The sequence below is a fragment of the Petromyzon marinus genome, chromosome 19, assembly GCF_048934315.1.
Source record: "Petromyzon marinus isolate PM22_M1 ecotype Great Lakes invasive population chromosome 19, UKy_Petmar_22M1.pri1.0, whole genome shotgun sequence".
In the NCBI taxonomy this organism is placed as follows: Eukaryota; Metazoa; Chordata; class Hyperoartia; order Petromyzontiformes; family Petromyzontidae; genus Petromyzon; species Petromyzon marinus.
This window is the reverse complement of record NC_133685.1, coordinates 2,918,938-2,942,544: the sequence shown is the minus strand read 5'-3', so window position 1 is coordinate 2,942,544 and position 23,607 is coordinate 2,918,938. Positions and strand designations below refer to the sequence as shown.

General features: G+C 49.3%; 1 protein-coding gene across 5 annotated transcripts; it reads left to right on the top strand.

Moving 5' to 3' along the window:
• The first annotated feature begins 76 nt into the window (after positions 1 to 76).
• LOC116943756 (uncharacterized) lies at positions 77 to 23,083 on the top strand. Of its 5 annotated transcripts, none has more exons than XM_032956947.2 (16): positions 77 to 2,627; positions 4,415 to 4,459; positions 5,321 to 6,019; positions 7,059 to 7,241; positions 8,439 to 8,584; positions 11,586 to 11,756; positions 12,187 to 12,376; positions 13,408 to 13,464; positions 13,888 to 13,989; positions 15,263 to 15,340; positions 16,114 to 16,230; positions 17,055 to 17,186; positions 18,678 to 18,871; positions 18,968 to 19,233; positions 20,041 to 20,353; positions 20,678 to 23,083. In XM_032956947.2, exons 1-16 carry the CDS (start codon positions 1,078 to 1,080, stop codon positions 21,703 to 21,705), a joined length of 5,271 nt encoding a protein of 1,756 aa, XP_032812838.2. In that variant the 5' UTR covers positions 77 to 1,077; the 3' UTR covers positions 21,706 to 23,083. The 5 variants fall into 5 exon arrangements, with proteins under 5 accessions (XP_032812838.2, XP_032812837.2, XP_032812836.2 ...); XM_032956946.2 differs by having other exon boundaries at positions 5,306 to 6,019; positions 8,439 to 8,578; XM_032956945.2 differs by having other exon boundaries at positions 5,306 to 6,019.
• The last annotated feature ends 524 nt before the right edge of the window (positions 23,084 to 23,607 follow it).

The window sequence follows — 23,607 nt, the reverse complement described above, 5'->3', positions numbered from 1 at the left end:
GCCCTCCACGCAAGGCCAACACCTTAGCACTGCGAAGGCCCCCCCCCCAATTGAATATGCATGAGGCGCGGAAGGAAACGCTCCCTTTGACCCCGCCCACCGGCTTCCGGTTTTGCTAAGTAAACGGCAAGGAGCCGGGGCGTCCATTTTCTGGTGCAAAGCTCAGGGAGCCGCATCCCAACAACAAAAATCCACAGCCATCCTCAATCGCGCAGCCTCGGCTCGAGCCCCGCCGTCCGCCAAAACATAGCCCGACCGATAATTAACCCTCCTGAACGAATATGGACCAAATAATTGGACGCGAACATAAAAACTTTTCTTTCCAAAAAAAGTGATGACCGTCAATGTAAAATGGAGCCCGATCATGAGCTGTAGGCATGAAGGACGACATGGCTTCGGGAGGCCAAGTGAACGCCCATTAATACTACTTGTAATATACTATTAAATACTTTAAAACAAAGAGAGATTAAAAAGAGAATAAACTTAACTAGGGCTGCTTCGTCTGTCTGCCTTCGTCACTCTAGGGTGCGTGTCGTTCAGACCGGGGCGGGCAGGCAGAGGCAGTCACTACTAGTAGCAACAACAACAAAATATACAACTTGTAAATAGAATTATAATAGCAACAATAGTACAAAGTTAGCAGGAGAAAGCGGGAACACTTCCTCTTCGCGTCTGGTTGTCTGACTTAAAATCCCTTGTAAAGTAGAGCCAAGTTTTTCTTTCTATTCTTTTCTTCCCGGCCCGTGCTGAGGCCCGTAGGACTGCAGTCCTCTGGTCGAACTTAACCTAAACAACAACAAACTGCGGAGTAGAAAACCTTTCAGCTAGCAGTGAAACAAAGAGGACTTTAATTGGGGGGGGGGGGGGTGAGAGTGAACCCCGGCGTAATTTAAGAGTTTGCTATAGCTTAAGGTGAAGAAGAGCGCAGGGATGTGTGTCGGCAGTGGGTCGCCCTCCTCTTCATCCTGAGCGCGGCGCAAGAGAAGGCGACACAGGCCTCCGAGGAGGATAAACAACATCACAGAGGCCACAGACATTACGTTAACGGCAGCTGCCGAGTACATTTCGTTACAAGCCATGCCGAGCTCCGAGGTGCAGCAGAGGAGAACTCGCAGCCCGGGGCAATCGAGGGCCCGGGAAAGGAGGACCGAGAGGTCCCAGGGCCGCGACCCGGGCTCTGGGGCCGATGGCTGCGGTCAAGAGACGTCGTCAGGTGGAGGTGTCTCCGATGGTGGCGGCGGTGGTGGCGGTGGTGGAGGACGTCGCTCCGGGACAACCAGGCCGTCGTCGTCGTCCTCTTCCTCGAAGCACAAGCGGCAACGTCGGAAAGAGTCGAAGGAAAAGCAGAGGCAGAAGCAGCTGCAGTTGCTCCAGCATCACCATCAGCAGGAGGTGCTGCGCAGGGTCGAGGTGAGCAGTAAGGTGTCCCTCGGCAGGGCAGTGTCTCTCGTCGAGTACGACGAGATCACCTCGCCTTCTGAGGGACAGTCTCGCAGTCCCTCGCCGGCATCCTTGCCGCCGCCGCCTCCACTTCCTGCTACTTCGTCCTCTTGCTCTGCTTCTGCCGCCGCTGGTGCCAAACGTTCGGAGAAGACCAAAGAGAGGCACCGGTCGAGCCGGCAGGACAGGGAGCACGCCCGGCGTAAGGAGCGGGACGCCGCCAAATCGAAGCACCGAGAACGGACCAAGGACGGTGGTGGTGGTGCTGCTGCTGCTGCTGGTGCTGCCAGTGGCGGCGGCAGCAGCAGCAGCGTCAGCAAGGAGTCGAGGAGACACGACAGGGAACGCGAAAGTGGCGCCATCAGCAGGTCCAGGCACCAAGAGCGGGCCTCCGCCAAGAACGCCGAGCAGCAGGACGTGGCTGCAACCCCCGCCCCGATGGCCACCACCACCACCATCGCCGCCAGCACCTCGTCGTCGTCCTCGTGTTCCAAGGCCGAAAGGAACAAGGAGAAAGAGGCCGCCGTCTCGGCGGCGTCTTCCAGGCATTCGAGGTCGGCAGCGGCGGCGTCGTCGTCATCATCCGCAGCGGCGGCGGCTTCTGCTGCTGCTGCTGCCGAACATGAGGACAACAACGGCAGGCCCAGGCAGTCGTCTTCGTCCGGCAAGAGGGACAAGGAGAAGGAGGACAAGCGAGAGGAGAAGCCGTCCAGGAGCGGCCGCGACAAACGTGCCAAGAGCAAGGAGCCAAAGCCTCCTCAGAAGCCCGAGCGTGAGTCTCGCAAAAGCCACCGCAGCAACAAGGAGGCCCCCAAGGCCTACAGGACATCCCCTAGCCCTCCCCAGAGGCACAGGTCTCCGAGCAACCCCAGGAGGAGCCCCTACCGGTCATACTTCAGCGGAAACTACAACAATTACAGCCCGCCCGGCTCCAACGACGTGTACAGCTCCAAGCGGCGCTCCTCCAGCCCCTACTACAACAACAGGTTGGACAGCAGTCCCTACAGCAGGAGCTACCAGAGCCCCTTCAGCAAGAGGGCCCGCTCGCCGAGCCCCTACGGCGCCAGCAGCAGCAGCAAGAAGAGGTCGCCTCGTTACAGCAGGAGGAGCAGTCCCTACGACTACGGGGTCCGATCGCCGAGTCCCTACAAGAGGCGGAACGACGACAGTCCCGGATCGGACACCAGGTAAAGTCCTCCATCGTGCCTTCCTTCCAGAGGTTAAGGGGGAGGGAGATGAGTTTAAGCCATTGCGTGATGATCGGGTGTAAATTGGTCGTGCCCGTGCCTTGAGGTGGATTTGAGTATGTGAGAGAGTACCGTAATCGATTGTTAAAACCAGGTAGAGAGAGTGTTTTGCTGATTGGAGATGCGTGGTGAGTGTTTTAAAGTTATCCGTTATGTAATAGCACCACCGCTTGCAATGTCCATTCTACCGTCAGGAAGGAGGGGAATTGGAGAACGTGGGATTAATCCATTGTGTTCCTGGTTGTGCGTTGCAAGACAGCCGCCAGAGCTGTAGTGTCCAGTGGCGCCTTGAGGGGAGGTCGATTGGAGAGATGAGGGGAGTAAACCATGGTCTTCTTGGTTTGTGGCGTTGCACAAGTAGGGCATGAGCATTTAAATATAGAAAAACTGAGAGCCCTTTAAGAAAGTGTCATTTTCAAGGCAGGACTGGTCACAATTTGCAGCATCAACAAAATAGTAATAACCAAACCAAATAGAAATGCAATTTAATATATCTTGAGGTGCATAATCAACTTTTTTTAATCTCTCGTGTAAGCCCCATTTAAAATAATTCAAGTCAATCGGGGGAAGCACATGCACGTGAGTTTAATTGAATGTAACTGGCCACTGTGCTGCTTCCAATGCTGCTGCTAGTATGACATGGCATTGGCATCACGAGGTTAAAATGTGGCATTTCCTATCGAGCACCAGATTTCTATCCAGTTCAGGCCACGGTTGTCTTATCCGTGGTCATTGCAGCGCAGCTATCAAATTCGCGTCCTATGTAATCGGCTGAAATCAAATTGAGACCAATACTTTTATGCGTACGATGGAGAAGACTTTGGTTGCTGTGGGTTAGTTGACGGCCTTCGCACTGTTGAGCCTGCTCGACAGTCGTGGCAAGGGGATTCACACGCCGCTCAAGGAAGAAAAGTTAATAAGCCAGTCGTCCCCCCGTCGCCACTGTATGCTACTGAATTGGTGCTTAATGGCAGCTAATGTAGCTTACTGCTAGTGAATGTCTGGCGTGTCACCAAACCGACGTTCTACTGACGCTTTGTCAGTTGTGACATTTATTTCGTCAACGTTTGAACGTGAATATGATGTGCTGAATATGTTTTGTTTTTACTTGGGATCATGGCAATGTAGGCAAGATAAGGACTCAGGAAGTGACGGTACAGCAGGAGATAATTGAATCCATCCTTACGGAGCTTCTTGTGGTTACCCGCCCTAATGTACACGATGTTTGTTTTTCTCCGACACCAAGTCAAACATTAATGCATTTGACCAACTACCCTAAAAGCAGTACCGTCGTCAAAAAAGTAATGAGACTCGGACTTTTCTGGATAAACAAATCACATTAGTGTAAAGTAATGTTTCGTGTCATTCGACCTTGCACAACCACTTACAGAAGTTGGTTTATTTAGGAATTTAATATTTTTTCGTTTAGGCCTCAGGCTTCGTCTAACCTTCAATTTGGTTTTGTGGCCTTTCTCCAACATTCACTTGACCAGAGTGATGGTTTAATTTGTATTGAGCTGACATTTTAATTGCCTGGGTTTAGAAAAGACAGTGTGAGGTAATACTCTATTGATGATGATGATAATTAAAGACTATTTGAATGTAATTACTGATCATTGTTTTTTTGCGTAAATTAACCATGCTATTCTACAGCCATTTTTCAATACCCAAGCCATGTTGGTCAATGGGGGTTGTTTGACCATATTTCACCACTCTGGTCAGTGCAGGTTGGTGAAGGGGGTGCCCAGGACCGGGTCAGAGAGCAAACACAAGTAAGAGACATGGACTGTTAAGAAATTTAAGTGGGTTTGGGGAGGCGACGTCACTTGGAAGAGACGATGGCCAATAGTTGAGGCTTAATGACAGTGGTAGACTCAGGAAAAAAAAAACATGCCTGGGAGGCCATCTGCCAGCGAGGAGATGACACGATATCAGCTCGTGCGCAGGAGCTGTGCTGATGATGTTACATGGAAGGACCGTGAGAGATGGTGACGGTACAGGGAGGCCTTTATCCAACAGTGGACTTATCAAGGCTGATGATTATTTTTGATAATCCATCCCATTACATTTTCCAGAAACTCTTTTTATCCAAATGACGCTTGTGAGGTTCGAATGTTTTTAAAACCTGAACTTTATAATAAAAATCAACCTTGCAGTGTGCCTAAAGAAGAACCTATTTAAACATTTCATATTATCTTCCTGGCATATAAATGATAAAAATGGGCATGACTCCCAAAATTTTAAAAAGAGGTTAACAACCCTGCAATTTCGATTTAAAGCTTTCGTGACTGCAAGGATTCATCTTTTTTGGTTCTTTCGGTAAAGTCACGTATTATTGTATTCTCATTCTACGTGACTTTACCGAAAGAACCAAAGAAGATGAACCCTGCAATTGCGTGCTCACACCACTGTTGGCCTCCACTAGAGGGAGCTCTAAGGAGCCCTTGTCCCTTATAGTGACGATTTTCACCTCATCTACGTTAGCCAGACAGCACTTCAAATGAGCTAATAGATATCCATCGACGATTGAAACTTCGCGTGTGTTTTTAAGGACCAGCCCTGCCGTTTAGTGCATTGCAAGTGCGTAACCCCAGTGTGTTGTGCTGTAATGGCGGTAGATATGTGAATTCCAGGTACCGGCGCTCTGCGCTGTCTCGGAGCCGCAGCCCCTACCACCAGCGCCGGTCGCGCTCCCGCAGCTCGTCCCGCCGCTCGCGCTCACGCAGCCGCCACTCCAGCTACTCCCCACCGCTACGTCGTACCATCATCACCACCAGCCTCATCTCGGAGCTCAGCAAGAACAAGAAGCCGAGCACGCCCAGGTTGACGAAACCGGCCGCCGCTGCCACCGCTGCCACCGCAAAGGAAACAGCCAGGGACTCAAATGCCAGGGAACGCCACGAGGAGGTGAAGCCTGTGAAGACCGAGAGGCATTCGCCAGATCCGGGCGTGAAGCAGCCGGCGCACAATGAGAAGCCAGCGCCGAAGCAGCAGCCCCCGCCACCGCTGCCACAGGAAGCGCCATCGAAACCTGACAAAGAAGCGGCAGTCTTGCCCAAGAGCGAGGCGCAGCCACCGCTGCCACCTCTGCCACCAGCTGTACCAAGCCAGGATGTGGCCAAGACTGTGAAATCTGAGCCGACGGCGCCGGCGCCAACGCCAGCGCCAGAGCGGACAGAGAAGGAGAAGGTGAAGGCGAAGGAGGGCAAGGAGAAAGAGAAGGTGGCACAACCAGCATGGGCCAACAAGGACAAGGTGCTCACTTTGCCGACGTACACCCTACCGCCGCTGCCGATGCCACCCATGTTGCCTGAAGATACGGCCAGGGACAGGTGCGTGGCCCATATTTCGTTTGCGTGTGTGCATGCTTGCGGTAGTGTAGCGGTTAGCGCGCTGCGCAATGAACCTGGCGACCCGGGTTCGATCCCCGCTCACGGCAAACACCAGTGACGATTATCTGAACCGGTCCTGGGCCTCCCCTAGGTCGACGCAGCCTCAAATGAGTGCCTGGTGCGGTGTGTAAACATCGCCACTGGGGAGACAAAGGCGGTCGGGCGTGGTGCTGGCCACCCACCCCCTCGTGTACCGTTCCGGCCTTCATAGGTGCTCGCAAACAGCACTTGCCCCTACAGTCTGTTAATGCTATACGGGGGATCTTTTGTGCATGCTTGCATGGGTGGTGAGAATATAGACGTTAAATAAGTTGTATGTGATGCAATTTGAACGCTTGGAATTCCAGATGTTTTGTTTAAAAAAATGTTTTAAACAAACTTGATCCAGGATTGGGAAGGCCACAGTCCGATGGTCGGTATACAGCATGTTGGTATTACATAAGTTGTTAGGTTGTCTCTGCCTTTAATGCTGATGACCACATGGGTTGTCTTGGTGGGTGAGAGCTAATGCTATGTTAGACCAAGTAAGCACGACCGGGATCCTTAATTAGCATCTAGTTTTCAACCACCCGTGATTAAACTAGTGTTGCAAATTGATGGGCTTGGGTCCGCGAACAATCGCTGAACACTAAAAAATAACCCATCACATTCGGTTTTCACTTTAGCATATTTTAACTCGTTTTTTTTAAACGAATAATACGTGAAGAACATCCTTTTTTAAAGCATAGAAATACGGCCGTATGAGTGACTTTGGAAGTAACTCTGTCACGTCGCATTACAGTGTCATTCTCTAACACGTGATGGCCTACTGCGAGGGTTGCGAATGAAACTTTCCATGTCTCATGATGTCACACCAATTGTATAATTGAAATGGAATGTAGTTGTGGGGAACACACAAAAAAGGTACTGCGAAGTAAAATGCCTTGTTTATATACCTGCTGATTTTTATGTTTGTGCCGCCGATTTCGGTACGATGCAGCCCGCTCGAGTCGCGGCCCAGGAAACCGCCGAAAAAGGAGAGCGACAGTAAACCGCGCCGCCTTCTCACCGATCTCCCGCTACCACCCGAGCTGCCCGGTGGGGACTGCTCGCCGGCACTCACCAAAACTCCGCCGGGAGAAAGGACACCGCCCGTACAGACGCCCACTCGCCGCAGGCCCAAGTGCGGTTTTATTCCGTGGTGTTTGCCGTGTACAGATTTACGAGATGTGTCAAAGTGCAATCGATGTAGTGTGAACGAGGGATTTTATTATTAATGGAGGGCAAAGATGGCTTTGTTGCAAGATCCAGAAAACAAACCGTTCTTGTCTTGTAGGACAGCTTTGGAAAACTAATGAAGGTGTAGTCCTTTAATGATGCATCAATTCATTAATGACAAACAATTCTTAAACTTGAGGTCTCATACATACAATTGTGCGTTTTATGAATTGATGGAGTGAACAAAACTGAACAAGTTGGAAGAAATGAGATCCGATATATGTTTGTATAACGTAATAATAGTTTGCACATTTGGGTTGCATCTTTAAATAATAGTATACATATCTATGATGGTTTGCTTTATATAATGGCATTATATACATTAAGTCCTCGTTTAATGCCGTAGATACTTTTCTAACAAGTGCCGCGTTAAACGAAAAATGCATGAAGCGAAAACAATTTCCCCATAAATCATGTAACGATAAAGTTTGGTAAGATGCGATGTATGCACACAAAGTAAGACGGTGGGCTAAATAACTTGAGGGTATGTTGCCTCGTTGCTGTATAATTCTGCGTACTCTATCATACAGCTGCGCAGCCCAAGAAAGTAGTTTGTTGTCGACCGCTCAGAAACTACGTAATAATAGGTATTGCTTGGACGTGCGTTAAGCGAGGACTTAGTGTAATGTTAGAATTTTAATCGGCCCTAGCATTTTACTTGATAACAAGGGAGCCGTGCAGTATCCACCTTCATTATCGCCACAGTATTCATAGCTTTATATGTGTGACATCACATTTGTTTCTTGTGATATTTGTACATGTGCGACCCTATTGTAAATCCACTATGGAAAGAGGGCCTCCCCACTCCGTGCAGGTCATTTTGTGTTATTTGCATGTTGAAGGCAGGGAGCATAGATCTGGCAGCAAATAAGTACAATACAACAATGTATTTTGCTGCACATCTCTCTCAGCTGCTCGCAACAGCCCCGCAATTTGTGCATGGTAGTCACCCATCGCGGCACTGTCCAGGCTCATTCCTGCTCAAGTCTCTTGTGATCTCATGAAGTCTGGTGCGCTCCGGGTGATTCTGCATGTAGTAGGCTTGTGCTATTTACTGAAGCGTAATGGCAAGCGTGACGTTCGGGGTCTGTGCCGTGCGCAGGATCTGCGGCCCGCGTTACGGGGAGATCAAGGGCACGGAGGCCGACTGGGGCAAGCGCTGCGTTGATAAATTCGACATCATTGGCATCATCGGGGAGGGTACCTATGGGCAGGTGTACAAGGCCAAAGACAAAGACACAGGTAAAGGTAATTATCCATCCGCTCGCATCGCACTTCTCACTCTCACGCTGTCCATACGCCTCTCTCTTTACACTTTGCATCCCTGTGGCTTTGGGAATGAATCATTTAAATTGTTGCTGGTTTATACACACAATACAATATGATGACAAGTTATAGGCAGTGGCGGCTATATACATGCCTGTAATCCAGGACTGTAGAGGTGGGTGTCGGTCGATCATGCTCCCTTACCATGGGCATCTAGCTGCCATACCCTGGCTTGTCAGGAGATTGCAGTACAACAAATGTGGACCCCACCTGTCCCATCTGTAGGGGGTGTAGTGTTGCCCCCTCGCACGCGTGGGTATTCTTCGGGATGCTCTGGTTTTCTCCCACATGTACACGCTAATATATTGGCCGATAACTCTTTAATATCTAGAGAGTACCACCGAGTTTGGTGGGAAATGGTGGCCAGCTCACCACGCGGCCACCTCTCCCCAATGTCTGGCTCCTCGTGCCTAATATAATATATTGGCCGATAAGTCTTTAATATATACAGTGAGGGAAAAAAGTATTTGATCGCCTGCTGATTTTGTACGTTTGCCCACTGACAAAGAAATGATCAGTCTATAATTTTAATGGTAGGTTTATTTGAACAGTGAGAGACAGAATAACAAAAAAAATCCAGAAAAACACGTCAAAAATGTTATAAATTGATTTGCATTTTAATGAGGGAAATAAGTATTTCACCCCTCTACAAAACATGACTTAGTACTTGGTGGCAAAACCCTTGTTGGCAATCACAGAGGTCAGACGTTTCTTGTAGTTGGCCACCAGGTTTGCACACATCTCAGGTGGGATTTTGTCCCACTCCTCTTTGCAGATCTTCTCTAAGTCATTAAGGTTTCGAGGCTGACGTTTGGCAACTCGAACCTTCAGCTCCCTCTACAGATTTTCTATGGGATTAAGGTCTGGAGACTGGCTAGGCTACTCCAGGACCTTCATGTGCTTCTTCTTGAGCCACTCCTTTGTTGCCTTGGCCGTGTGTTTTGGGTCATTGTCATGCTGGAATACCCATCCACGACCCATTTTCAATGCCCTGGCTGAGGGAAGAAGGTTCTCACCCAAGATTTGACGGTACATTGCCCCGTCCATCGTTCCTTTGATGCGGTGAAGTTGTCCTGTCCCCTTAGCAGAAAAACACCCCCAAAGCATAATGTTTCCACCTCCATATTTTACGGTGGATGGTGTTCTTGGGGTCATAGTCAGCATTCCTCCTCCAAACACGGCGAGTTGAGTTGATGCCAGAGCTCCATTTTGGTCTCATCTGACCACAACACTTTCACCCAGTTGTCCTCTGAATCATTCAGAAGTTCATTGGCAAACTTCAGACGGGCATGTATATGTGCTTTTTTGAGCAGGGGGGGACCTTGCGGGCGCTGCAGGATTTCAGTCCTTCACGGCGTAGTGTTACCAATTGTTTTCTTGGTGACTATGGTCCCAGCTGCCTTGAGATCATTGACAAGATCCTCCGTGTCGTTCTGGGTTGATTCCTCACCGTTCTCATGATCATTGCAACTCCACGAGGTGAGATCTTGCATGGAGCCCCAGGCCGAGGGAGATTGACAGTTCTTTTGTGTTTCTTCCATTTGCGAATAATCGCACCAACTGTTGTCACCTCACCAGCTGCTTGGCAATGGTCTTGTAGCCCATTCCAGCCTTGTATAGGTCTACAATCTTGTCCCTGACATCCTTGGAGAGCTCTTTGGTCTTGGCCATGGTGGAGAGTTTGGAATCTGATTGATTGATTGCTTCTGTGGACAGGTGCCTTTTATACAGGTAACAAGCTGAGATTAGGAGCACTCCCTTTAAGAGTGTGCTCCTAATCTCAGCTCGTTACCTGTATAAAAGACACCTGGGAGCCAGAAATATTTCTGATTGAGAAGGGGTCAAATACTTATTTCCCTCATTAAAATGCAAATCAATTTATAACATTTTTGACATGTGTTTTTCTGGATTTTTTTGTTCTGTCTCTCACTGTTCAAATAAACCTACCATTAAAATTATAGACTGATCATTTCTTTGTCAGTGGGCAAACGTACAAAATCAGCAGGGGATCAAATACTTTTTTCCCTCACTGTAGAGGACCACGGAGTTTTGTGGGAAATGGTGGCCAGCTCACCACGCGGCCACCTTTCCCCAATGTCTGGCTCCTCATGCCTCCTGAGTAGTACTCTCGCTTTGAGAGTGAGCGAATACTGTGCGGCGCATTACAAGTTTAAATTATTATTGTCTCTAACTTTACTTTGTTATATAATACATGCGTTCTTCTTCATATCTTTCAATGCCATTCCGAGCATGCTTCTTTGTGCATGCATCAGTTTTTGTTCCATATTTTTATCGACGTCCATTTTTGTGACATTTTTTGTGGACAACTTAAAATTAAGTTTACGCAAGGGTTATGGACCAGCTAAGCAAATAGTAAAAAGAATGACACCCTTCATGAAAACATGAATGTTGAATCACCTTACAAAACATGTACGACAAAAGCAAACCGTGACTACTATCTAAAACAATTAAACTGTGATAAAACTGTTCATGATAACGATGGCAGCCCACCTCACCGTTTTTTCTCAAGGCAGGATAATTGGCCATTTTAAGTGTGTGTGTCTATGGAGTGATTGTTATTTAATTAGGTCTCAACTCTCCTTAAAAGCTGCACACTTATATCATTAAGCATTTATAAATATCCCCTTAACCTTAGGTAACAAGCCACCATTTTTATATGCTGTACTTTTATAAAACGGCAGTTTATCATAGTTAAAACAATATCCAGGAAAGATTCGCTAAATCTCAATTTTCATCTCAAGTTCAGCTTTACAAAAGCGCTTCAACCTGCTCCCGCCTCTGTAGTTCACCTCGTATGAAAAGAGATGGAGACACGTGAAAACATACGTGGTGTAAACCGCCGAGGGGGCCGCGTGTCTATCGTTTCTTCACACCCGCCCCCGTTCCCCCCCTTCCCCCTCAGGCGAGCTCGTAGCGTTAAAGAAAGTTCGCCTGGACAACGAGAAGGAAGGCTTCCCCATCACGGCCATCCGCGAGATCAAGATCTTGCGACAGCTCAACCATCGCAGCATCATCAACATGAAGGAGATCGTCACAGATAAAGAGGATGCCATCGACTTCAAGAAGGACAAGGGTGAGATTGTCGGATGGCTTGGGGCCGGCCAGGTTGTATTATATGTATGCTGAACTTCTTTCGCACTGTACGTGGCCACCCGTGCTAATCGGAGGAGCTGGACAACAAACTAAAAGCTACTGATTAATACCATGTTGGAGCCATGTTCCAGCATCATAGAGACCACCCTGAGTTTGAAACTTATTTTTCAGCCACCCTGTGATTAAACTGGGTTTTCGAGTGTTGTGAGTTGATCTTCTCATACCGATCACCCATCATTGTCACATAGCCATGCTTTGGTCCAAGGCAGATAATCGTAAATCATTATGCTTCGTCCGCTCATCATCAATGACTAAGATAAAAAAAAACACTTAGTTGATAAATTATTATTGTCACTAATTGCGTGAAACAAAATTAATTCTGGTTGCTTGTGCGCTGCCTCTTGCGGCAGGCGCCTTCTACCTGGTGTTTGACTACATGGACCATGATTTGATGGGCCTGCTCGAGTCCGGGCTGGTGTCCTTCAGCGAAGATCATATTAAGTCTTTCATGAAGCAGCTCATGGAGGGCCTCGACTACTGCCACCGCAAGAACTTCTTGCACCGTGACATCAAGTGCTCCAACATCCTGCTCAACAATCGGTAACGCTCCCTATGCTTGCCTCCCCAGCGTCATCACCTTCGTTTAAATTATTCTGCAGCTCGTTAATTTGCAAAGTGCTTTCAAGATGCAGTCATTTGAATGCTTATCTATGAGGGGGGGGGGAAGGGGTTGCAGTTGGATTTTGCGATAGAGATTGACCACCAATTTGCTGCAGTACAATGACAACGACCAAGTCACGATGAATCCAACCGCTCTCGTCAGATCTTGAAAGCCTGAATAACACATTTAAGTCATCGTTTAATGCTGTAGATGTGTTCCTGAAAAGTTCAGCGTGAAGTGAAAAATGCGTGAAGTGAAAACATCTTCCCCATAAATAATATAACGAAAAAGTTTGCCAAGATACGGTGTACGCACACACAGTAAGATGTCCGGGCCAAATAACTGAGGGTATGCGGCCACGTTACTGCATCATTCCACTTCCTGTATAATACCTCTCAGCTGCGCTATTCAAGACAGCAGTTCGTCGTCGACCGCTCAAAAACCGCGTTATAACGGGCGCTTTACGCTTAGTGCCGAAAGTGTTCACTCATGGAAGAACCACGTTCTCGCAAAAATGCTTTGTGTGAAAACCACGCGTTCAGTGAGGACTTGCCGTATTGGGGTGGGCCTCCAGCGTGTGAAGCAGGTAGGATACAGAGTTAAGTGGTGGACAGTAGATGGCAGTGCTGCCGTAATACAGAAGAGGCCCTACTTGCGTAAATCCGACTTTACGGAAATGCTCCCATAAATCACGTAACAAATGTAAAAACAGTATGCATAAATGTTTGCATTTGTTCCACAAGCACAAATAGGAAATAATTAAATATTTGTTAATTGTTTATTGTTTTAGTTTTAGATTTTTTTGGTATACACACACCAAATCATGCAATTGCCTGCAGACTAGAGTACCTGTAAGATTCTTAGGATTAAGTGTTAATTGTCAAGTCTCGGAAAGCCAGACTAAGACACCTTTCGGAATCTTTAGCGTTTGCTTCTGCGCACCGTCTAAATGTTTTGCTGCGTCTTTCAGGGGCCACATCAAGCTCGCAGACTTCGGATTAGCGCGATTGTACAGCTCGGAAGAGAGGTACGTTCTGCGGGGGCCTACGCACGTTGCATGAAGGGTTCGCTTCTTGTTTCTTAACGTATTTTTTCCGTTCACGTCAGCCTGTGCAGTTAGCATTCCTTTTTTAGGAAGATGCGACCCAAAATGAGGGTTTTGTAGCAGTAAGAGTTGGTTATTCCTGTAACAGGATTAAATACCATCCTGCTAATGAGGCTACATTCTACGATGAATCAGGGTGCTCATGGGATATATTGACAGTGCATTGGTAAGATGAAACTTGAATTACATTTTAAATATAAAGCTAACTGGTTTCAATTTTATTCAGTTTTGAAGATTTAGATCTGGCTCTATTGGTTGTGGGCATTGAGCCATTGTCTTATTCCGTGCATTTTCCCTCACGTTGCTTCTCTACCTATGGTGCGCGTACGTACGTCTTTCCTCTAGCCGGCCGTACACCAACAAGGTGATCACTCTGTGGTACCGACCGCCGGAGCTTCTCTTGGGCGAGGAGCGCTATGGCCCAGCCATCGATGTTTGGAGCTGCGGGTAAGCACGAGAGAGGTCTCTACGTGTGTGTGTGTGCAGAGCGGAATGGTGGGTAGCAGCAGTGTAGTGATCAGCGCACTGCTGTGACTGGTTTCCTGAGTTAAATTCTCACTCGCAGCCACTCGGCCTTAAATAAGTAACTGGTGCAGTGCACAAACACTAGCACCGGAGAGACATGCGGCCGAGGTATGGTGTTGGCCACCCACCAGCACCCTCTTGTGCCATTCCAACCTCAGTAAGAGCTCTCTTAACAGCATTTTCCCCAATAGTCAAAGACTTTACGGGGGATCTTTGTGTGAAGTGTTCTGGCGCAGGGAGTACGCGGGGCCCTCCCTTGACACGGCCCTGCCGCACCCTTCCGAAACGGATGCTCATTTAAAAACCACTGTCCATCTTTGGACGTGGACGAGCCAAAAGTAGCTGCAGTAGCGGTGTCTCTCAATGGTTGAGGCAAGCAAAAACACAGCAATAAAAATATGTGAAATTGAAACCTTTACATCCAAAGACATCCCCCTACCCAAGCACTGTGCTAGGTTGGCCCAATCGTGTTAATGCGTTTTTTTCTGGCACCTTTTAGAGTTTAGTGTCGTAATAGCTGCCTCAAGGTGGCAGCACAGACCTACAACATCCATCTGGAACAGTTATGTTCCATTCTTCCCTTGCCCACTTGTTAGTGTGGCTTTCATTAGCCTACATGTCTTTAGTGACGAGAGATATGGAGTGTGCATTGTGAATGGTCTTTAAATGATTTGTAACGGGTGTGAGATATTTATTGTTCTTTGCTAAGATATATTATGGCTGTTTTAGCATTAGAAAGGCATTGGTAAAATATTAAACATGATTTGGTGATGCTGCACTTCCAGTGCTGCACACGCACAATTAGCAAATTGGTCAAGAAGACTGTAAAAATATATATAGGCGATGGTTTGGGCAATGGCCCTGCTTCCTTTCACATATCTAGAGAGGTAGAGTGAACAACAAAGTTAAGTGTGTTGTGTTTCATTGGTAAAATATTGATGTTAATGAAATTAAGTCGAAGTTGAAAGAATGGTCTTGCTCAATCAAGCAATGGCTTAGCACTCAATCACCTTTGTTTGCCCTGAACTATGGATATAAATTACTCATTCTCTTGGTACGGGACCAGTCTAGTGGTACTTCTTTAATCGACCCCAGAGTTAAACTACTCCCATATCTCTGCCCAGTCATATGGTAAAATTAAGCTTTTGGTGAATTTTACGAGTTTGCGGTGGCGTGCATGTGTGGTGCCTTACAGCTGCATCCTGGGAGAGTTGTTCACCAGGAAGCCCATCTTCCAGGCCAACCAGGAGATGGCACAGTTGGAGCTCATCAGGTCTGTACCTTACCAGCCCTAACACTGGCCACTGACCCCCTGCCCCCCACTCAACTCTAGCCCAGTCTGTAGCCCAATGCTGCATCTCTGTCACTGATTCTCCCTCCCACACAAGCACCTCATTCTTACCAGCCATCTGCAATTTGAATATTTTGCATTGTCCTACAACCCACTTAGCCTGCCATAACTCCTCTGGCGAGTTGCATAACTGTTGTTATGCAACTCGGCTCTTGAAGCAAGCAATGTTGTGTTTTATTACTTAGAAATAGTGTAATATATCTACACCAGCATGCACCTCCTTGGAGGACGAAGTCACTTACTGACCTAGGTCATCTTTGTAAAATGAGACAGTCATTATTGGTTCACACCGAGTAAAATAAAAGTCACTAGCTAACAAAAAACACTTAACTGTTAATTTACAGCTGTTTGCATAGAGTGCATATCCGAAGCTGTCCTACTCAAGTCTGAAGCTTTGTCGATAAGATAAAAAGACCCTTCAACATTTCTGACATCACTTAGGAGAGTGGCGCTGCTGTGATGTCACAGTGGTGTGATCTTGCAAAATTGATAATGCACCTTGCTGAGCTACCGTCAAGTTGCATAAAACACGTGAGATGTTGATTTGGAAACTTAGCGGTTCCAACTTCATGGGTACTCTTACCTATGTGTAGTGCTTTGTTCACTTGTGCTTCATAACTCCAGTGGTCCCTAGGGACTAATTTTGTACTTCCCTTGGTTCATCTGGAATTACGCTTGCGGTGATTTTTTGGCAGCCGCCTGTGTGGGACACCGTGCCCCGCCGTGTGGCCCGACGTCATCAAGCTGCCCTACTTCCACACCATGAAGCCCAAGAAGCAGTACCGGCGCCGGCTGCGTGAGGAGTTCTCAATGTGAGCAGTGAGCAGTGAGCGCGGGCGTCGCGCGTGTTCCGTAAAATCGCCAACTCTCAATAAAGAGACGTGAAAACGATGTTCACGTTGGAATACAGGTACGGCGGTTAGCAAGGTGAGATGGGTAGCGCGTGAAGCGCTCGTGAGCTTTGATTCCCATCAACAGCTAACATCAGTGGCAAGCGATATCTGAGCTCGTTGTGTGCCCCACAGCCTCATTTCACCAAACCCGCACTGACTGTTGTGGTGAGTTATGGTCAAATAATCCCAATGACTGATCGTGTGAAGAGGCCTTCATCCAGTAGTCGATTGACACAAGGGCTGTACATTGTATGTTTGTTATAAAGTAATTTTTTGCATTACATGGAAATTTGGAATATTATGTGGCAGTAAGGATTGTACAAGTATTGGTCATATTTTCTCTTTAATCGCATGAAAGTACATTTGACTCGGTGTCAAAATTGTAGGGTAAATTATCCAACTACCCCCAACACCTTAGGACTGCTGGATACAAACATGCGTTCCAAACATTTTACGTTCATTTGTACGTGCTTTTGAGGGTTTCCTTGCACACATTAATCTATTAACAAAAATAGATATTCCATTGAAGTCCTGGCTTTCCAGCTTGTAACTAATCCCATTCTGAGACAAACACGTTTGGCGCATCTACACGCGTTTACATGTGCGTCAAGTGTTGTGGTGATAACATTTTATGCGGTTGTGCTTTTTGTATAGTAAGGTGCACTTAGTCTGGCACAAGTGCCACACGCGCGCATTCCCGGGAGTTTTATCGCCATCTCTGTATAATGTATGTGTAACCCCAGGCTCCCGACGGCCGCCCTGGACCTGTTTGATCACATGCTGGCGCTCGACCCCAGCAAACGGTGCACCGCAGAGCAAGCCCTCCAGAGCGACTTCCTGCGTGACATCGACCCCTACAAGATGCCCCCACCCGAGTGAGCCACACCGCTTACAAACACACGGCGGACATTGATAACGAGAATAATAATTCATAATAAAGGTTTTTGGGTTAGATCGCGTTATTTATAAATGTGTCGTAACCCTCCACCACCCAGCACGGCCAATCAGTAAAATGCGTCACGTTGACAAAAGACAAATAGTTCACTACTTTCGCCTACCGGTGTGTTGAAGAGTGAATCCACAACATTTACTATTTTTGTAATCTATTATATAATTACAATAACCCCCCCCCTCCGCCACCTCTGATTTCTGCACATGATTGGGTATAGTGATTGGGTACAGTTATTAAATAATACACATTACAACTAATTACTAATCTACAACTGATTACTAATCATAACAATTAACTGATTACTAATTTATTATATAATTACAATACCCCCCCTATCTGCATCTGATTGGGTTAAATGATGACGTCACCCTGCTGCTCTATCTAAGACCGGGAGCAGGTGGAGCGCTTCACGATTCTGGCAAATTGCCCCATGATGCTGGATGTTATTACCAGCGAAAAGTCGTACTCAAAAATGTGTAAATGTTGTGGATTCACTCTTCAACACACCGGTAGGCTAAAGTAGTGAACTATGTGTTTTGTCAACGTGACAATATTTACTGATTGGCCGTGTCGGGTGGTGGAGGGTTACGACACATTTATAAATAGCGCGATCTAACCCCAAAAACCTTTATTATGAATAATATTGGTCGCGAAAGCCTACATGTTAAACTGAGAATAATGTTTAACATTTAGGCTTTCGCGACCAATTTTATCCATGAGGTTTTTTTGGTTAAATTGCATAAATATAAATGCGTCTTTAAACCCGCCACCACCCAACACAGCCAATTAGTAAGGTTTGTCACGTAAACAAAACATGCCAATTCGTCACTAGTTCAGCACACCAATGTATGCATTATTATCTCTATCCGCCCATAACAGAGACATGTTAGTTAATTGTCGCAAAGATGATCTAATTTGAACCAAAGTGCAGTGTAATATTGTGTTGCTCTTCGGGACATACTCCATTGAAAACCGACCACATTGATGAAAGGTTTGCCTTGGACTTGGAGACAAGCTAGAGTAAAGGGGGTGATTTGCTAATGTGCAAAAGAGTTTAGCCTGAACTCTACTCGCCGAATTCCGTACTGCTACTTAAATACTTCTGAGGACAAACGTGTTTTGGAAAGTGTTGCATACTCCATGCCTTATGCATGCTTTTTTTTACTATTATTCGGAGGAAAGATCTCCATGCTTTAACTAAAATATATATTCTCTGTGTTGGGCATCGGTTGAGATGCCTTCAAATGTATGTATATTATATTTTTACAATGGGAATTTTAAATGTCTTGGAAGAGGAGGATTGGGTTGCTATGCAGGAACAGTAACCATACGGTTCAGCCAACCTCACCTCATCTCATATAACCCTTTCCCCTGTATACTTACCCCCCCTCCTCCCGGCCTTGCGCTGCGCCAGCTTGCCGCTGTGGCAGGACTGCCACGAGCTGTGGAGCAAGAAGAGGCGACGGCAGAAGCAGGCGGGCGGCGTGGAGGAAGCTGTGGCGCCGAAGTTGACGCGCAAGGACGGGCTCAGCGGTGGCACGGCTGACGAGAGCCGCAACAACACCCCACAGAAACAGCCGGCGCCGCCCAACGACTCGGGCATAGCCGGTAAGAAGTCTCCTCCCGGCTGTGATCCTTCTTGTTGTTAGACAACAGCACTTGTCCCAACAGCCCGCGTCTGTGTATGTGTGCGTTTGAGTGCAGCAGGACAGCCGCAGCAGTTGTCCGCCGCCGAGCTGGCCATCCTCGTGAACCTGCTGCAGTCGCAGGCGACGCTCAGCCTGGCGCACCTGGCGCAGGCGTTGAACATCCAGGTGACGGCGGAGATGCGCCAGCTGCTCAGCGGCCTCACGCTGCCGCTCGGGCTGTTGGGCGCCGTCGTGAGGCAACAGCAGCAGAACAGCGGCGGCAGTGGTGGGAGCCAAGGGGAGGCGCCACGACCGCCACAGCCACCACCGGTGGCGGCACAGGTAGCGGCATTTGTTCTGTTAATCATCAAAGTGGCCATGAGAATATCTGTGATCTGTTTGAAAATGTACTTATCAGTTGCCAACTAGGAAGAGCAGCAATCCGATGTGGAAACTTTTGTTTTAAATTGCCGGCATTGTCCCGAAAATACTCGCAATCGGAAAGTTGCAACTCAATCTAGGTTTCACATGGCCAATCATCTTACCTCTCAAGGTTGATCAAAATGAGTGCTACTCTGTGGGAAGTCAATAACAGCTGTCCTCTGGATTAAATCAGCCACGCCATAAGAATATGGAGTTTCACCATTGGCTCAGGGCTGTAAATGGGAAGAATAAAGCTACCCAAATACTCAATTGAGTGGAGCTACCACCTAATTCTGTCTCGTGTCATGAGGTATGTTTAAAATAAGATGACACCACAATAAAAAAAGTGCCCCGTATATACACACCTTGGCGATATCTCACTAATGGAGGTTCACATCTGCATTTTGATAGCCTAAAATATACTCGACTATAATAGCTTGAAAATTAAGAGGTTGCTTTGTCTTACTCTATCAGGCCGCACACCCTACCGATGAGACTCAGTGAAGTTTAAACAAGTCCAGGGTTTGCCTTGCATTTGTATACAACGCTGTTGGGATATTAAATCTAATACACGTGTGTGTGTGGGCATTGCGCCTTCACATCGCCTTGGTTTGCTTTGTCCTGTTAACGACACGACATTGAAGTGTCACACGACACTCTCGTCCATGGTGGACTTAACACTCCACTGAGTTATAACATCCACCTGTCTTGACCGTCTGTTCGCAGGCGCCGAGTAACTCTCAGCCCCCGGCATCTGGCGGCCACGATGGTGATGCGGCCCAGAACGTGGTGGCGCTGCTGCTGGCTCAGCTGCTGCAGGGCGCGGGGGGGCAGGAGGCCGGTGGGCAGCAGCAGCAGCAGGGAGCACTGGGTGGGAACAACCCTCTCCCAGCGCCGACAGCGGAGCAGCACAAGCCCCCACCACCACTGCCCACCACTCCCTCCACGCCCGTCACCGTGGCGCAGTCCAACTCTGTTCCGATGCGAGCGACGGAGGAGGCGTATCCACGACAGTCGTACCAGCACAAACCGGACTCAGGTGCCCGTACCATGTGGTTTTCTTTATTATCACAGGTTGCCGAGCGCAATACCAAAGGCCCAAGATGCCAAGAGGGCCTGGACGTCACTTTCTGCCGCTGTTAGCCATGGTCAGGAATCAAACTCGGGTCGCCAGGTTCATATATCAGTATGCCAACTGATGTCCACCGCTCCACCCCCGTCCTATACAGAATACCAGGGATGTAGTGAATTCAATTAATTGTCAAGATATGGGAGTCGCGATTCGATACAGAATGGTTATTCTTTTGTATTGTCGGTCCCGTATGTCCTGTCACACGACCTTCCTGTGTTTCCCCCGACCCAGGCTCTGACGGCTTCTCTGCCCGCTCGTCTGCCGAGCTCTCCAACGTGTCCCCGTCTCCTCCGGATGAGCAGCATCAACCGGCGCTGCCGCCTCTACCGCCGTCGTCAGCGCCGCACACGCCGCTGCACCGACCGCGCACCCCGCAAACTCAGCCGCAGCAACAGCAGCAGCAGCAGCGCATCCTGCCCCCAAACCAACGTCCGCCAGAGCCCCCTGAACCACCGCCCCCCTCCTCGTCCGATGCCGACTTTTCCGGCACCGGCCAGGACTTCCGGGAAGACAGCGACGGCAGGCCGCCTCTACCGGGCGACCCAAACGCCGGCGTGAAGGCGGCGCTGATGCAGCTCCTGGTGCAGCACCGGCAGCAACAGCAGGGCGACGGCAGCGGCGGCGCCGAGGACTACGACTACGACTGCCGGCGCCAGCTGCCGTCCGACGTGTTTGGCGGCGGCGGCGGCGCCGTCGGGAGCTCCTACTCCAACGAGGGTTACCGCAGCGCGGACCGCTACGGCGGCTCGGATCACTACTCCGCCGCGGCGGAGGGATACGGCTCGGAACGCTCGCGTCACCGCATCGACAGCCTGGGCTCGACGGCGAGCGGCGGCGGTGCAGGCGGTGGGGCCTACTCGGACCCCTACCCCCCCGGAGCGGCCGCCTCCAGCTTCCTGTCTGGCGGGCAAGCCCTGCAGCAGTTCCTCGGCGATCAGGACCTGAGGTTCGAGTTCGGCCATCGGCCTTCGGCCGAATCGGCTCTGCGGAGCGCCGGGAAGCCCCACGTGTACAGCGACGGCCCGGCGTACGGGGCCGGTGGCGGCGGCGCGAACTCTACGGCCATCGGCGGCGCAGGGCAGCCGGCGGGAGCGGCGGTGAACGCGTCGGGACTTACTCACACGCCTCCTGGAAACGTCGCAGCCGCCGCCGGCGTGCCGGCACCGGCATCCTGGGGCTCACCGAAAACGGGCATTGGCTTCTCGCACCCGGCTTACGGATCGGACGGGAACCGTAACCGGGGTGGTTACCCCTACTAGCGCGGGGACAAGACAGGATTGGAACAGAGGGAGTGATGAGGGGCCAGCCCAGCTGTCTTGCTTGCCTGCCTGCTCCATCGCTCTCTCACATTCGCGGAGAGAAATGCCCCGGCAGTGCTGTCCTGGCTGCATTGAATGTAGATCCTTTGCCAGGAGTGTCTATAGGGCGAGGAGAAACTTGCCCCCTACCCGGCATCTGGTGTTGTGAGTTCTGTACGATAAAAGGAAGTTAAATTTAAACGTAAAAGGACGTTGTGTGAACATACGTTTCGGTAAACTCAACCGCCGTTAAAATTGTTTTTTTGTTTGGTCCTTTGTTATAGTATGGATTTTAATTTCGTTTTTGTACACAATATAAATTCAATACAAATACATTTAATACCTAATGCATAAAAAGAATACAGGAAAAGCTTAAAGTACGGTAATTATTAAATGAATTGAAGCGCACGTAATTATTCCGTAAAGAGCTGAAATGAACATTGTTACAAAACTGATGTGACGACGTCCTCTGAAAAGGGGTGGGCGGCTTTGACATGGGACTGTCGGTGACCTTTCGTCCTTCTGCCCCAAGGCCAGCGGGCTCCTTTGGCACGTGCGTCCGCCAATCTTCGCTTGTCCGCCATCCTCGCTACAACAAGCGGTTGCTCCAGTGTACGTCACCGCCAATCGAGAGCCTCCACGTCCCCTCCATCCCTCCTGCTCCCCTCCCCCCCGTGTAGTCTCACGCGACGCTCTCGATATGTGAATGGTTTCGGGACGGGAGAGGCGGCCAGAATATACCCAGGCATTGCTGCTGAAACGGGGGACTTCCCGTCGAATCGCGCGTGTGTGACGCCTTTTGCGAATGCTCGATCGATCGAACGAATGACCGAACGATCATCGGACGAACGGAAATTAATGCACTGTCCTTGTTTAAGGTGAACCTCGTTGGGGGGGTTGGGAGGGGGGGTTGGGAGGGGGGGCGGGTAAGCGCGGTGGTCTGCGTGTGAGGCCACGGACTCTGGCGTCGGGCCTCCGCCGCACATATCCCCTCGCCAGGGGGTCTGTGCAAGGGTCCGGGGGGGGGGGGTGCCCCCTGTGAACCCCTGATTTGGGATCCTAGGCGCAGTTGTGCTGCACTGGGCAAGAAAAGCAAAAATCCCTGTAAAGTCCCTTCTCGTGTGCTGTTTATTACGATATTTTTACCGCAACAAGGAACTGTGGAGGGTGGGTGTGGAGGGGTTTTTGTTGGCCGTCGTTTCCATGTTCCAGATTTGACCGATGAGCGCTCCTGTGAGCGTCTAGGCATTTAGGGGCTGCCCAGCCTCGCCGCGGAGCGGTTACTGCGAAGTGTGACGCAACAAAACACAAATAAACTTGTATGGGAGGGCTGTCTGCACACCCGTTGTTCGTCTCCCTGTGTGCGCCTGTTTGTGGATATGTGTCGGTGGTGTGGGGAGCGGTAGCCCGCTCCGAACCTGGCGACCCGAGTTGAATTCCCCACTCAAGGCCACCAACACCGGTGACGATTATCTGAACCGGCCATGGGCCTCCCTCCTAGGTCGACTCAGCCTCAAAGGAGTACCTGGTGCGGTGTGTAAACATTGCCACTCGGGAGACAAAGGTGGTCGGGCGTGTTGCAGGCCACCCACTCCCTCGTGTGCCTTGCCGACCTTCATAGGTGCTCGCTAAGAACTTGTCCTAACAGTCTGTTAAAGGCTATACGGGAGATCTTTGTAGTTAATGTACTGGGCTGCAAACATGCAGCCTTAAGTTCAATTCCCAGCCTGGTGCAGTTTGTACACCTCATTCACGTGGGGAATACATTTGGATCATTGGAGTGGTACTGGACACCCCTGCCCTTCCTGTGCTTTGCCCACCTTTGCGGGTGCTTGCTAACAGCACTTTAGAAGCTTGAATATA

Excerpts from the sequence above, each read along its gene's own strand:
- LOC116943756 (XM_032956945.2), top strand. The coding sequence starts at position 1,078 with ATGCCGAGCTCCGAGGTGCAGCAGAGGAGAACTCGCAGCCCGGGGCAA. Across the intron at positions 4,460-5,305 it reads GGGTCAGAGAGCAAACACAA|ATATGTGAATTCCAGGTACC; the intron begins GTAAGAGACATG and ends TAATGGCGGTAG. Across the intron at positions 6,020-7,058 it reads GAAGATACGGCCAGGGACAG|CCCGCTCGAGTCGCGGCCCA; the intron begins GTGCGTGGCCCA and ends GGTACGATGCAG.